At 39.7% G+C, this 14,397-nt stretch overlaps 2 protein-coding genes across 8 annotated transcripts in view; both read right to left on the reverse strand.

The window, feature by feature from the left end:
• Positions 1 to 5,927, reverse strand: part of LOC115244258 (scoloptoxin SSD14-like) — a 12,588-nt gene extending 6,661 nt beyond the window's left edge. For 4 of the 7 annotated variants that reach the window (XM_029821785.1, XM_029821784.1, XM_029821783.1 and 1 more), the window contains exons 1-9: positions 4,198 to 4,227; positions 3,883 to 4,085; positions 1,812 to 2,045; positions 1,475 to 1,698; positions 1,113 to 1,305; positions 794 to 994; positions 476 to 725; positions 193 to 386; positions 25 to 96 (exon numbers count right to left, since the gene is read on the reverse strand). In XM_029821785.1, coding sequence (XP_029677645.1) covers positions 25 to 96; positions 193 to 386; positions 476 to 725; positions 794 to 994; positions 1,113 to 1,305; positions 1,475 to 1,698; positions 1,812 to 2,045; positions 3,883 to 4,085; positions 4,198 to 4,227 — 1,601 coding nt within the window. The other 3 variants (XM_029821786.1, XM_029821787.1, XM_029821788.1) reach the window with 3 other exon arrangements.
• Positions 5,928 to 6,307: 380 nt separating this feature from the next.
• Positions 6,308 to 13,727, reverse strand: LOC115244261 (the record flags this gene model as incomplete). Its single annotated transcript, XM_029821790.1, has 8 exons — positions 6,308 to 8,215; positions 8,312 to 8,592; positions 9,225 to 9,464; positions 9,747 to 9,978; positions 10,114 to 10,362; positions 10,894 to 11,200; positions 11,697 to 11,834; positions 13,474 to 13,727. Coding segments are annotated over 8 exons (1,989 nt in total), but the record flags the coding sequence as incomplete, so codon positions are not given.
• Positions 13,728 to 14,397: the final 670 nt, after the last annotated feature.

The following is a 14,397-nucleotide window of genomic DNA, read 5'->3' on the forward strand; positions in this document are numbered from 1 at the left end:
ATACCGAAGTAACTGATCTTTGAGGGAATGCCAAAGTCGTCCATGCCGTTGTTCAACACAATGCCGGTTCTCCTACTGACTGTTCCGCTTCCAAAACTGCAAGATTATCGGATACAAAAACGTACAAGGAAAATCTAGCAAATAATATACGAGAGAAAAAGAGAGAGAATTGAGAGGTAGAAATTTATTTACTAATAATTAATGGTGCTGGTAACCGATACAGCATCACCATTTTGCGCCAGCACCGACACGTGTGCGGTGCCATGATCTTCGGCACCAGCGTGGAGGGAAGAACCGTATTGTCGCGGATCCTGCCAGGTTTTTTCGTCACTAATTTTTTTTCGTATCACGCGTGCAAAGCTGCTCGATGTCAAGTTTTTGAGTATCTTAAAAATAATCAAATTACGGTATAGATATTAATACAAACAGACATTAATATTCCGAGAGAAAAAGAAATCGAATTTATATTTATTACTTTGGTCATATCGACGAAAGCTCCGTCGCCCAGATCCGTCCTTAACGCGTACGCGTACTTGAAGGTTTCTATCATTCTGTGATACGTGAGGATCGTCGTGTTAAAATCGACCATGCTGGCCGGTGTGAAGCCGTAACCGTCGAGGACGTTGAGGATAAACGAGAGAACAGCTCCGCTACCGGGTAGTCCTGTAGTAAAAAGTTTTATGCCGCCCGAGAGATTCGTCTGTATCGGTTGATCCCATAAAACTCTGCGTACAAAGAAAAAGGATATTTTTTTTAAACAAAATTTGTAGCATAACAATAATTCTCTGATTACCTGTATTCGTTAAGGTCTTTCATTGTTATGATTCCTCCTTGTTCGCGTAAATCGTCAACGAGATATCGTCCAATCGTGCCGTTATAAAATTCAGTCGCATTTTTCTCGGCGATAATTCGCAGCGTTTTGCAAAGTGTGAGGGGTTTAATGACAGATCCTGCTTTACGGAATTCGTTAGTCGCAGGATCGATAAATAATTCTCTACAAAAATCAAAAGGTTTTTTATTTTTACACACATACACGCAATAATAATTTTGTTATATGAAATTAATATTTTATAATTTTTAATCTATATAATTTATATTTGACAGATACATACCTCAGAGTTGGATCGTTATAAATACTTTTCTTATTATATACAAGGGCATCATATTGCGCCACTGTCATAGTATAGCCCTTTTCACAAAGTTCGATACTCGGTTCGAGCAAATCCGCCCATGGCAATTTACCGAATCGTTGATGAGCTTCCCAGTAACCAGCTAGTTCACCGGGAACGGCAACTGCCAGTGCGCCTATTAAAATAAAAAAATCATAGTCACTACTAAATAGATAAACGATACTTAGAGAATATAATCTTAAGACACTTTCATATAGAAAAATTTTATAGAATTTTAAAAAATTTAATAAAACTTTTAAACATTTTATAGACTTTTATAGAAAAATTGTTATATCCAAATTTACCGTGAAAAGACGCGTTCGCGGGCTTGTCGTTATACATTGTAGAATTCGCTGCCAAAGGTGCGCGATCTCTGGCATTGAGAACGAAAGCTTGACGCGTGGATCTTTGATAAATGGTCATCATAAATCCACCGCCGAATCCTAGACTTTGCATATTCACGAGTCCGTTGCATATCAGCGCGGCCAGCGCAGCATCCACCGCCGATCCATTCCGTTCTAAGATCGATCTGAAAGACATTCTTTCCTTTTACGCCTTTGTGAAAGAGACACTCTTAATCTGTCGCGTATCGCGTGTATATATTACTGAATTCAAAAATTCGCGCCAATGCGATGTACATACTTGCCGATAACAGCGCATGGCGCTCCATCCGCGCAAACTGCACCGTGTTTGAAAGTCCGTAATTTACTCCACGACGGCGGTTGTACAGTTTCCGGATCGGGCGGTATCAGAGAGCTGTCTTTTTGCGAAGTGTCGGATGTGCCGTAAATACTAAGACCGATTATGGCAATTAGGAATGCAGCTACGATGGTGACGATTATTACGATCGCGTAGGATCGTACGTGACGTCGTGATCTGAAAGGTAAAAGATTGTATTATCAGCCGAATATATTAATCGTAGTCTTTTATCGCAAGATGATAATGTTCAAGTAAACACTCTTTGCTACCTTGTTATTCGCACTCAATATGTAATAATTTTAATCGAAATAATATTCCTTTCGTGTAGTCAAACATAATTTTTAAAACTTGTTAAAACGCATAGATTAAAATTTTATATATATATGGCGAAATTGAATTCATTTTCACGCTACAGTTTTTGAGCAATCGTTTCCGGCAACAGTTTGATAAATATTAATTGTCTTTTCAATTTTTATATTTCTTTATATATTAGTTTTTATAAAAATTGCCATCGCAAAATAATTCAATATATTATATCTATTTATAGAGATAGTAAGAAAGAATTGTTCTTGTAAGAAAAAGAAAATGCAATATCCTTTAAAATGCGTTCTTAACATTTTAAACAAATAAAACCTAACATACAGAACATTGTTTATCACTTATTCAAATAACAGCGATAAAAAAATATTCTCCAGCTATTTTTTTTAAATACATTTAAAGCAGGGTTGCATTTAAAAATAATCTAATGTGTCCTAATGTTCTAAATATGTATTGTCAGTTTTAACATTCGATCTTATTTAATAGACATTATATGTTCTAAATATAAAATTTAATGTTTTTTTTTTTACCAATATTTTTTATTAAATTTATATGATTATTTAAAGCATGATAATTGTGTGATATGAATATGTAATTTCAAAAATTGCAAGTTAATATTTTGCATCATAACTCATATTCAACAAAGCAATAATCAAAGAGAGAGGGGGACAAGGAGAATATATAGTGTATGTATGTATAAAAGCGCTACACGATTGGCCGATTGGCAGCACTTCGGATACACTCGTCAATAGAGTCTGCAGTGCGTAGTCATTATTTCTCGTTTTTCTTATTGTGATTTCAGCGTATCAAGCGAGCTCGTATTCGACTCGCTTAACAGTTCTTTCGAAAGAGCAACGAATCAGCTGACGAAGTTTATCGAGAGAGCAGATTACGTTTGATTTCTACTAGATTAACACAAGAATCAAGGTTGAGAAAACTACAGAGAAAGGAAAATTCATTCTACCGATAAATTGGCGGCCTGTATCTTACCAGCTCAAGGAAATTACATCGCAAGGTAAAAGTATAATATTCTATTGACGAATATTTCATAATTGTATCTGCGATATTTAAACGAAGAATTGTCAAAAAAGATTGCCACAAAAAAGGTGAGATCTTTTGTTATACGTGTTTCATGTTTAAATTTAACATATTTAAAAATTGTTTGAATTACAATGAATCATTTGATTGCACTGATTGATTTCGCAAGAAGACTACGTTTTTATGAAAATATTTATTTTCCTTAAAAAGAAAAAAAACTAAATTTAAAATTATAAATTATGCAAGATAGTAGTTCGATTAGTGTATCAATCATATTCAAAATGACTATATATATATATATGAAAAAATATGTAGATGTAACATAATAGTAGTGCGATTGCGCAAAGCGTGATCCCGCGTAGCAGATTCTTCTATCGTGGACAATATATATGTATATAATTGACACGTAGTTAACTCTAGAATTGATAAGAACTTCAGGAACTTTCAATTTTGTTTTTTTTTTTTTTTTTTTAATGAAACCAAATTGCTTTTTCACAAAGATATAAAAATAAAATAATTTGTATATAATTCGAGCATATTAAAACGCGAAATTTTTTTCTGTTGAACTAGCGGGGACAATAGCGCAATAACAAATAATTTTATGCATTATTATGTATAGCATGATTTTTATTTTTGTGGCAAAGAGCACGCGACTCACTTGTCTATCTTGAATCTCTCGAGGATTCGAGGTCTCGATCTGTCGCGCGAGGGACGGGTAGAACCGAGGAGCCAGGCGGTTCCGACATCCTCCGAATCGAGAGACCGGTTCCCCTCGGTGAACCGGCGCGCATCGTCGCCGCTGGCGTACACGGAACCGGAACTCGTGCTGGACGAGGGCGAGGAAGTTCTCATGATTTTTCTCTGAGAAAAGCTCCATTTATTAGTACGATAAATGGAGAGCCCGCGCGCTCTCCTTTCCCCTTGCCCTTATACTCTTCTCTCGCGATTAATGCAATTCATTGATCACACTCACTTGGAAGACATGCCGTCCGTTTCTCACCATCTACGTATTTCTTCTGGCGCTTCTCTCGACTGGCACGCGGAGGAGAGAAATTCCGCGCCATATCGGCTGTGTCAATTACATTGCGGAAACGCGCGACATTTTGTCAGCATATAGGTAACGTGTTGAATTCCTTGATGCACAAAAGTGCACATACACTTGTGAATTGTCGGATTACCGTAAACGCATGAATAAACTTTGTTCGCACGCAAGGAGCGATAACGAAATAATTGAACGCTATATAGAACTGTGAGAAGAAAACTGCCGTGCGCTCGATGATAAATCGTCAGAAGACATGTCTGTTAAATGTATTTCTAACACGTCTCTCAAACGAAACGGATCTGTGATACTCCAGTGGCGTAGACGTAGACTATCAGCTGAGCGAACAAGATCGATGCGAGTCTGCGCATCAACAGCAGGGCTGTATCAATGAATGCTCGTGCGCGCGGCTCGAGTTTCGAAAGATTAATTGTGAAAGATTTCTTTGGCAAATGTTGATGGATATCCGTGCGAGACACTTTGAAAATTCTTGACATGTAGCAATTCATACCTCCGTTCGTCCGGTGATTCGAATGTACACGTCAGAATGCTCTTCTCCGCCATCTCCACCGGATAGAAACTCCTGGCAATATTTAAAATGCGAATATTCCACGCTCGATTGCACACTTTCCGCACTGACGCGCGCGAATATGCGTTTTTCAACGAATTTCCACCGGCACGCTTAGATAATCGCGAATCAATGGACTATATCTTACACTCTCGGATGAATGCACCGCAAATTTTTCGGTGATTCCGGCAAGCATGAAGAAATTCGTATGTTGAGCCGCGCGAGAAACCGGCACAGACGCGACTCATCCATGAAGAGTGAACGAAAAAAAAGCGCGGTCAAAGACCGCCCCTTGCGAGGTCGTATACCTGTTCCACGGGATTCAAATATAATGTAACGTAATCGACCGATCTCGTAGAGATGCGTGAGAACACGTTTTGCAAACAGAATTTTCGAAGAGGACATCGTATCCAATCGAATTTGAATTTTAATAGGTGCTAAAGGTAGGATCGGGTCTACTTTCGTTTGAGTACCAAATAAGGAAACGACATATTTTTCTATACGTGTCTCCGAAAATATATAAACGCCGTATTGATTAAGAAGCAACACGAGACCTGTAGTTTGTATGTTATTTATTGCGCGTGTTAGTTATTGCGTATGTTAATTAATGCACATATATTAATTATTTTTTTACGAAAGGTATACGCGTGTAAAATTCTACAAATTTAATAATTTCTGGGTATATCGTTTTTATTTCTTTTTTATTTGCACTAACTTTATACACTCAGACATCGTTTTTATGTCGCAACTCTTTGTAATCATTAACATCGATACAACATACTCGCACCCGACAAAGTTCCTCAAGTTTTTATTATTGATGACGGATTTGACCGAGAGATCACGATTTTAAAAATTTTTTTTTGAGATCAACAGATACGTTACTGTACTTAACGGATCCGAGCTGTACGCACACAGTTCTAACTGACAAGTTTAGATCAACAGAGCTCGTATATAAGCGATTCTAGAAAATTCGAAGTTACATGGACGTCGTGACATATCCTGGAAACTATCAAGTCTCCTGCGTACGATAAGTGCTGTCTCGGCTATAACGATGTATATATTCAACAACAATATACCGTATAAATTATGCTGACATACAGAGAGTGATCCGTATTTACTCCGTATTAAGCAGTCAACAATCAAACAAGTCGACAATAATTCGACTTGCATTATTAATTCTTCATTACAGATCTATCAACAGAGTAATAAATTTTATATATATATTAATATTATTCATCTAAATATATTATCGGACTGTGGAATTTCATATATGTACAAGATAAATCGAAAAATGTAGTATAAAAAACCAAAAAATTAATTGAAAATGTAAAATACAATTTTTCGTACAAAGCTTTGTTTTCCAGGAAATTATTTTTTGAAAGAAATTTAAAAAAAATTGATATGTAGATGCGATTATAATGTAATATATTATAAAAGCATAATATTCCATTTAATAAAACTTTGAACTAGATTATTACTGTATGTATGTGTGCGTGTATGTGGGAAAAAAAGTTGTGTATGTATATAAAGCATCAAGATAAATTTTATTTTTTGCAATAGAGATAATGTATCGTTTTATACACATCTTAAAATCCGCTGTCCAGATAAATCACATAATTTATGATAATGATGAAGATCTTAGTTAGTGATTATTCAAGTTGAAAAAGAGCATAATAAAAATACGTGATATAAATAGCGTAATAAATATGCTATTAATTTTCCAATTTATAAAATCAGTTTTCTCGAATAAGAAAGCTCGCTATAAAAAAATTCTTTTCTACAGTTTCAACTTATTTTTGCACGAGGAGTCATTTTCTTTTCATCCTGTATACAATTGGAATGACTAGACCGTAGTCCGTATCAATCGTAATTAAAATACGCGAATACGGATCGACTCTCGCGCGCTTCTCAACAAATCGAAACGAAAAACATTCTTGCCGTATCATAAATAACACCATTAAACGTCCAGAGAATGTCGAGATATTTTTTTACATAGATTTTTGTACGCACATATATACCCTACGCAATTTTTGGAGTGTCAATTCCAACGGCTACTATTATCACTATCGACTAATTATTGACTTATCTAAATTACTCTAATATCATTTATATATTTTCGCGTAGATGTCAGAAAGTCCAGTAAAAGGGCCATGAAATTCACGTCAATGCGAAATCGTAACTACATACTGACAATGAGCGAAATTTGACATTTACAAAAGTGAGATTTATTTCTACGTAGAATTTGACTTTGCGTCCGATATATGAATTTAATGCGAACGTTGAATATTCTTTCGGAGCTCGAATCTTTGATTTGATCTTTATTACCGCTTTCTGTTAAAAGAACTTTCTCGGGTGTCCGACTTCCGTCCGTTATTCTTTCTTCGCTCCTGCACGAGTTTCTATGAAATCTTCTTGCTTTAATAAATTAAAGGTAGATTGGACCGGTTTCATGGATGACGAATTTGTCGCTGACGCAAAACTTTCATCGATAATGATCGAAAACGATCGATAATTAATTCTTCTCTCGTTCAGCGCGTTAAGGGAGCGAGCGAATTTTCCGAAATCGGGTTTGCCGGTGGTGTATTAATTAGTTTCGTTCTTCTTCTCTTTGTTGTAAAGGATGGTTTCACGTCGTCGTTGCGTTACGTAATGTTGCAGAGTGAAAGTATAAAAATATAATTTCAAGATATGTCGATATATATTAATGTCGAGTGTAAAGGCTGCGCCGAATGCTCTCGTTTACTTCAAAAACTTTTTTACGTTTCTCATTAGAACGTATAAGAAATGATCGAGATCACACATTTTGTGGTACAAAATGTACGCTTGGACGAGTTATTCCTCAAATATCTCCTCTCTTCGCTTTTGTGTCGATAGATACAAGTTATTAAAATAGCTGTCACAATTGACCGATTAACTCTTTATATTTTTGCAAATTCGCGAAATAAGTACGTCATGATTAGATGCTCTCTCTCTCCTATTACGAAACTTCGTTCTATCTAGCGGTGTCGCTTAAGTACACGCGGTAGAATCTCATCTTGTCCGAGACACGAACGGATTACCCGAAAGGAAAATACATTTAGACTTAAGAGGATAAGCTTAGGAGGAGGGAGTCAGGAGAGGCCTCAGCTGCGCAGCCTCCTCGCCTCGGTCCTCGGAAACTTCGACAACCTCGCGGTTGTCGATCTTTGACTTTCGCTGCGGAAGTCCCATCCGCAACTCCTCCCTCGACCTTTCGAGACCGTCGTCCTCGTCATTCCTCTCAGTTATCGCCTTAGTCTCCATCTCCTCTACGCTGCTCCAACTGCTTTCGCTTTCGCTACACTCTGTCTTCTTTATGTTACCGTTCGCCCTTTCCTTTTCCTTCTCGTTCGGTTCGCCATTTTCCTGCATCATCAAATTAATCTAATTTCAGGCGACCATTAACAGTATTAATGAGCAATGTTTATTATTACAAGGATATATTTTAGTAATGATACTTACTACGGCGAGAGATTTGAGCAGGGTGGTGGTTGTTGTCGTGGCTGTGGTCGTATCCGTGGTATCGCTGCTCTCGCTATTGTTGTTCGGCCTGATCGCGGTCGATAGCGGACCTTCCTCCAAATTCTTGCCGCGTACATATCGTCGTGATGACCAGCCGTCCATTGAGTTTCTTGATGTGTTACCCTTGACGGATTTTGGGGTCACGTTGGTGGTCCAGACGCTCGCGTCGCTGCTTCCCGTGCTGCTGTCGCTACCGGTACTGCAGTTCCGCCATCGACGTTCTATGCACGTGCGATACAAATGAGAATTCTTTTCTCGAATACGGACAAACACACTGATCTACCTCATTTGTTTCAATGATCTATCCATTTACAAATCCCCGTACGACGAGACTTACATTGTCACGAAACGGACGAAACTTATGTTGTCACGATGTTCACTGACGTTATTAAAACCTTTTCTCATTGATTTTTTCGCTGACGGAGAAGATAATATTATGTGACGACAGAATTTTTTATAAAAGAAAGGAAAAATGAATATATATAGGGTGAGTTACAAAATATTATCGATCACAGTAAATCCTATATGTTTTATAAAAAGATATTCAGATAAAAGAATTTAGATAAAAGTTGTGATTATACTGATCGTAGGATCTCTTTGGAGAGAAATAAAAAAATAATTTTTATATAAAATATTTTATACAAAATTCATAATTTAGAATTTTTTGACGGTAATAATTTTTAATGTGACTCATTCTGTATGCACGATATAAGGAGGAGTCGCGTAAAAGATAAATTAATAACGGCTTCTGCGGTAATTTTTTTTTAAACTTTTGAATCGCGATATTATTTCGAAAATGCAAATGCGATTGAGGTACATGTACGACACCACAAATTGTTAATTTATGACGTACTTTCGCACGGCGGTGGGTTACTATTGGAATTGAGGGATTTTCTTAGAAGCGGGCTGCTCCCGTCCTGGCTCTCCTCGCTGTACGCGCGCGTTATGAGGATCCTCGGACTCTTCCTCGGGTTCTCGCATAAAGCTATCGAACATCCCGCGCCCAAGTCCGTCCCGATAAAGTCGCTCCGATAGTTGGGGCCCATCAGACTGGCGGCACTCGCGCTCGCCCTCACCAATTTTCTCGGCTCCTCTTAGCGCGCCATGATGAAAGGAGGACGCTCATGTCAGTGTCGAAATGTTTACCAATCAACGATCAAGAGAAATCTTTCGAAAGTTTGATTTATTTTACTACGAGTCTTTATAGAGAGAGACACTTTGCGTTAAGATACAAGATCTTAATTTATGAGAGTTCTCGGGTTACGAACATTATTTCTGAATATAAACCGAAAGCACGGATATGTATATGTAAAGAGAGAGAGAGAGAGTATCGTTAAAACCGTATCAGCAGTGTAAATCGCGTAAATTTGCGTACCTGATTCGGCGGTTGGCACTCTAAGAGTATTGCACGACACGGTGGGCTGCAGCCTCCCGCGCTGAAACCCGAGATTATTGCTTTCGAAGTTACTGCCGGTTCTGCATGAACCGAGGGCCAATAACGCCTCGCTGAGTCTACGTTGTAAGGGCGGAAACGGGAAGAAGGAAGCGTTTCCGTTGCCGGAAGGCCGCCTAGAGCCCGCGACGCTCGGCGTTCTTGCCTGTATCTCCTGGAATGCAATTTTACGTGTCCAACGCAATTGAATAAATATATAAATGTGATATTAATCGTAAACTTCGAAAACTAGTATCCTTTGCATCGCTCGATAGTACAGTTCATTTTGCTTTTCCTGCGCTCGGATTACCTGTTGCAACTCGGACTTGGTCGCCTTCTTCCGCCAATAGTTTTGTACGGATCGTCGCAGAGTTTGCGATTTTAAGCCATAAAGAACGCCGTTGATGGGCGGCGAGCACGCCAGGAGGAACGACGCCAAAGCGGCGAGTTTAGGGTATGCGGGGAAACGCTGCTGATTACCGGCATTGCAAACTTCCCAGAGGATAAATCCGCAGTAAGGAAAGTAGAGCAGGTACAGGGAGCCGACCAGTTGCATCACCTGGAACGTTATCATTCGATGAGGCCAGATCGAGTTTATTGGCAGCCGCGCATTCGATCGCGAAGTTCATAATTATTTATTCTTGCGGTAAAGGATGTTCGTCAATATCGAGATTTATTATATTCGAAAGATCCCGGGGGTCAAAGTTCCTAGAATAGAAGTGTTAAACCGGACGGTTCGTAATCGCGACGAGATGTTTTGCAGAGCGAGGAAATTTCAATATGTATTTCGCTGATGCCTCGCAGCGTGGTGTCTATCGATTCGACTTGCTAACTTCGGAGAAAATTAAATTACAGATTAGGCTTTAACTACAGAGCACTATTGATTAGCCTGATTAACTTAAATCGAATGACTTGACAAGAGTTAAATTGGCCGGATGAAGTCTGTTGAAAAAGAAAATCGATTCTTCGTCGATTGACGGAAGAAACTGCCGTTACGGAACGATAATGAGGAAAATCGTATCTTTTTAAATGCATTCATGTTATATAGACAAAATCTTAGGAAAGAAAAAAAATATATATCTGTACAAACCGTGCTGGCGGCGCTGTGAAAACGCGGCGGTCCCCCGGCGGAGGGTGCGGTGACGGTTGGCACAAAAAACGGATTACGCTGATGGGTAATGGTCACCTGGGCGCTCAGGGTGACTTCGTAGATCGCGCTGGCGATACGATGCCGATGGTACCGCGCTATACCTAGCACGCGTAAATTGCAGACCGTCACGAGGACGGCCGGCAGCCCCAGGCCCACAATGGCGTAAACGGCGCCGTAGAGCGCCGCGGCAGATCCCCAAGTGCCGTTCCCGAAATCCGGGGCGCAGCAACCCAACCCTGGGCTATATCTGATCGATACATAGAATATTGAGAGAGAGAGAGAGAGAGAGAGAGAGAGAACGTGTATTTGCGCGAAATTACAGTATATATTTTTTTTTCTTTTAACCGTATTTGTATGCGGGCGTTAAAAATAAGTAAAACCGAAGCGCTCGTTGAGAATATTGTAGTTTATTCGGCATTGTTGCTGCAATACATTTTAATTAATTCAACTAACTCTCTGGCGCCGACGAAATCTTGAATGAGATTGAATTCTTTCATGCTCGCCGAGAGGAGCTGGCACGGAAATTGTCTCGCAACGCGCCTTTATACAATGCAAAACAACTTGCGCGAGACGAGAAATGGAGAACACAAAGTAAATCGAATCTTGTTCATTATCCGAGAAAATGCAGCAATCGCGCGGCAATATCGTAGGAACAAGGCCACGGAATGCGATGGCGGTGCTGATAATGGTGGTGGTACTTAATGATGTGATACGTATGTATATATATGTATGTGTATACAAACCTATAAGGCGGCACCAGACCGGAGAATGGCGGCAAGCACAGAAGCAGAGCGCCCGTCCAGGAAGCAGCCAACCCGACGGCCACGCGACGCGGCGAGACCAAAGCGGCGTAATGCAGCGGTGCAGCAATCGCGTAATACCTGTATATATAGAGTAATTGCGTGGCATGGCTAATGGGAGTCTTCGCAAGAATGTAATTGGAGACCGCGCGCGAGTTTCCGTTTTCACATTCAATTGAGCGTCAAATTCTAACGATTTCCTCTCCCCACCTCCTCCTTCCCTTTATTAAATATCTCGGATATAATGAGTAGAAGAGGATGATGTCATATTTAAACGACCAACTTTCTTAGAGGATTAGTGAAAATGCAACAACGAGATATATATGCGCGATGGGCAAACCCAAAGACGCACTGGTGGCTTAAATCTGTTAAGCTTCTGAATAAAATATTTCGTGATCGATCGAGCCAACGGTCGGGCCCGGCAGTGCCCTTTGCCGAGAAAGAGAGAAGGGAAGAATTTTCTATATTCTCAAGGGAATTCTCCATGTTTCCTTAAAGAGTCGCGCGAGACGATAAAGAAACGTTTGTCGCGGGAATTCACAGGAATCACTCGCGGAGGAAGAAATGCAAGATTTCAGCAAGATTTTCAAAGTGTGTCTGAATAGCTTATAGTAAAGCTCGTACAACGCGGTACTTCTATGATGCGGAAGATAAATTTCAAATTTTGCGAAGAATATATTTTCTTTCTTTCTTTTGCAAAATAATTAATATATTTTCAAATTTTGTACACTTTAATGAATATCGTGTAACGCGGAATATATCCCTCGCGTTATACAGGACTCCATTGTGTGCTTGTATAATATATGTAAAGCGCAATATGTATGTAAAGCGTAGGATGATAATTATTTCAGCCGGTGCAATCCAAACTCATCTCGTATCACCGAAATGCATACCTCAGTTATTAATGCGAGAACACAGCGAGATAATAAGCAACAAGTAGAAATGGAATGACGGATGCGATTCTGGGTTATACGCAGGCTGTATCGAACAAATGTCTTGTATCATCTGAGTCGCGGCGATATTGTTTGAGTCTGTGGAATCATTATTGACATCCTACATCGGAAATCTCTTTGACTTTTGCGGACTTTGTCGCCGAGGCCTCGTTCACGTCTCGCTCGTGTGCCGTATATCGAGATTAAATTCGATTTTCATCGAAAGTTTCCGCGAATACGTACCTCTTTCGTCCTCGATTTACTCGACGGACAATGACATTTTTTCCTTTATCCGACGTAAAATTTCATTGAAAGCGTGTTGCACATTTCGAACGATAAGAATAAAATTTTTCGAGCAATAACCAGTACGAGAATAATTTTATCGAATTCGCACGGAAATCGAATCACGGAAATAATCCGTTCGAAAATGCGCGAGATGTGGCGATTCGCATACCTCGTACAAGGGATACTCGAATCTCCGCGTAAAGCACGTGCTTTAAACGCGCGTCGCGTAAAACGCGGTTTCACGCATGATTGACGCGAGAACAATGTGATTAACAACCGCTACACATATCCCTTTTACAAACCTCGACGCATCGATTACCGTCAACTTGGCTTCCGCGAACAACCAATTACGGGGGAGAGCTGATACAGCAGTCTCATTCATCCCGACGTCTTCAATTTGCATGGAATATATCTCCGCATCCAAATATCGAATAATATAATATCAAATGATATAATATTATAAAGAGAAAGGGAGGAAAAGAAAGACACCGAGAGAGACTCACCTGTCGCAATTTAATCCCGTCACGGTCCAGAGAGCGACTGGATGCAGCAAGGCCAAGAGGAATCCGTGGAAAACGCACCACGTGCCGGCGACTGACCACGAACCGATCGTGAAGATCAGCAATATCAAGCACACAGCCGTTTCCACGGCGCCCAAATGGATCAGCAACAAAGTGTTCGCCGTCTGCTGTTGCTGCGTCTGCGGACATTGCAGCGCGATTCGTCGATTTGCCGATCGTCTCGACTCTCTATCGCGTTATCGGGATCTTTTTCCTCCTTGATTATGGCGAGGCTCACAAAATTTTTCATAAATTAATTAAAACGGGGACTGGTCATTGGCTTTAAAATCCGGAATTGTATCCGAGCTTTATCGTTCGCGATAGAATTACTTAACGGTATCAGAAGCTTGATAGCGATAGAAGGAAATATTTTCGAGAAATAATTTTTTTTTTTTTTTTCGTTTTCCCTCCCTCCTTCTCCCTTTCCCCGCGATCGCAACTCTCACATATATTTTAGAATTAGGCACAAATATTTGAATCTGAAATATTTCGACGTAAAGAAATTACGAGAAAATTTTCGTATGCGAAATAGGAAAAATGATTCCTTTGTATAAATAATATTAATCGAAATAAAAGAATTATATAAAAGTTAGAATCATCTATTATTTATCTCGCTTTTGAGCAAAGAACAGGAAGATTCTCTCTTTTTATCTCCCATCGATCCATATCACCACGGTGCCAGAAAACGCACACTTTTCGCGACACATTGTTTTGCGGATCACGAGCAGCTACCGGATGGCATAATTCGATTTTGACCGTGCCGCGGCAGTTCCATTATCGACCATTAGCGTATCTCCCAACGGCAGTCGACTATGTCGATACGACTTGCGAGATGCGGCTGCTGCGATCGTCGGCTAGTTGTCTAGT

Source organism: Formica exsecta, unplaced genomic scaffold (genome assembly GCF_003651465.1).
Source record: "Formica exsecta isolate Colony F162 unplaced genomic scaffold, ASM365146v1 scaffold80, whole genome shotgun sequence".
Taxonomy (NCBI): domain Eukaryota; kingdom Metazoa; phylum Arthropoda; class Insecta; order Hymenoptera; family Formicidae; genus Formica; species Formica exsecta.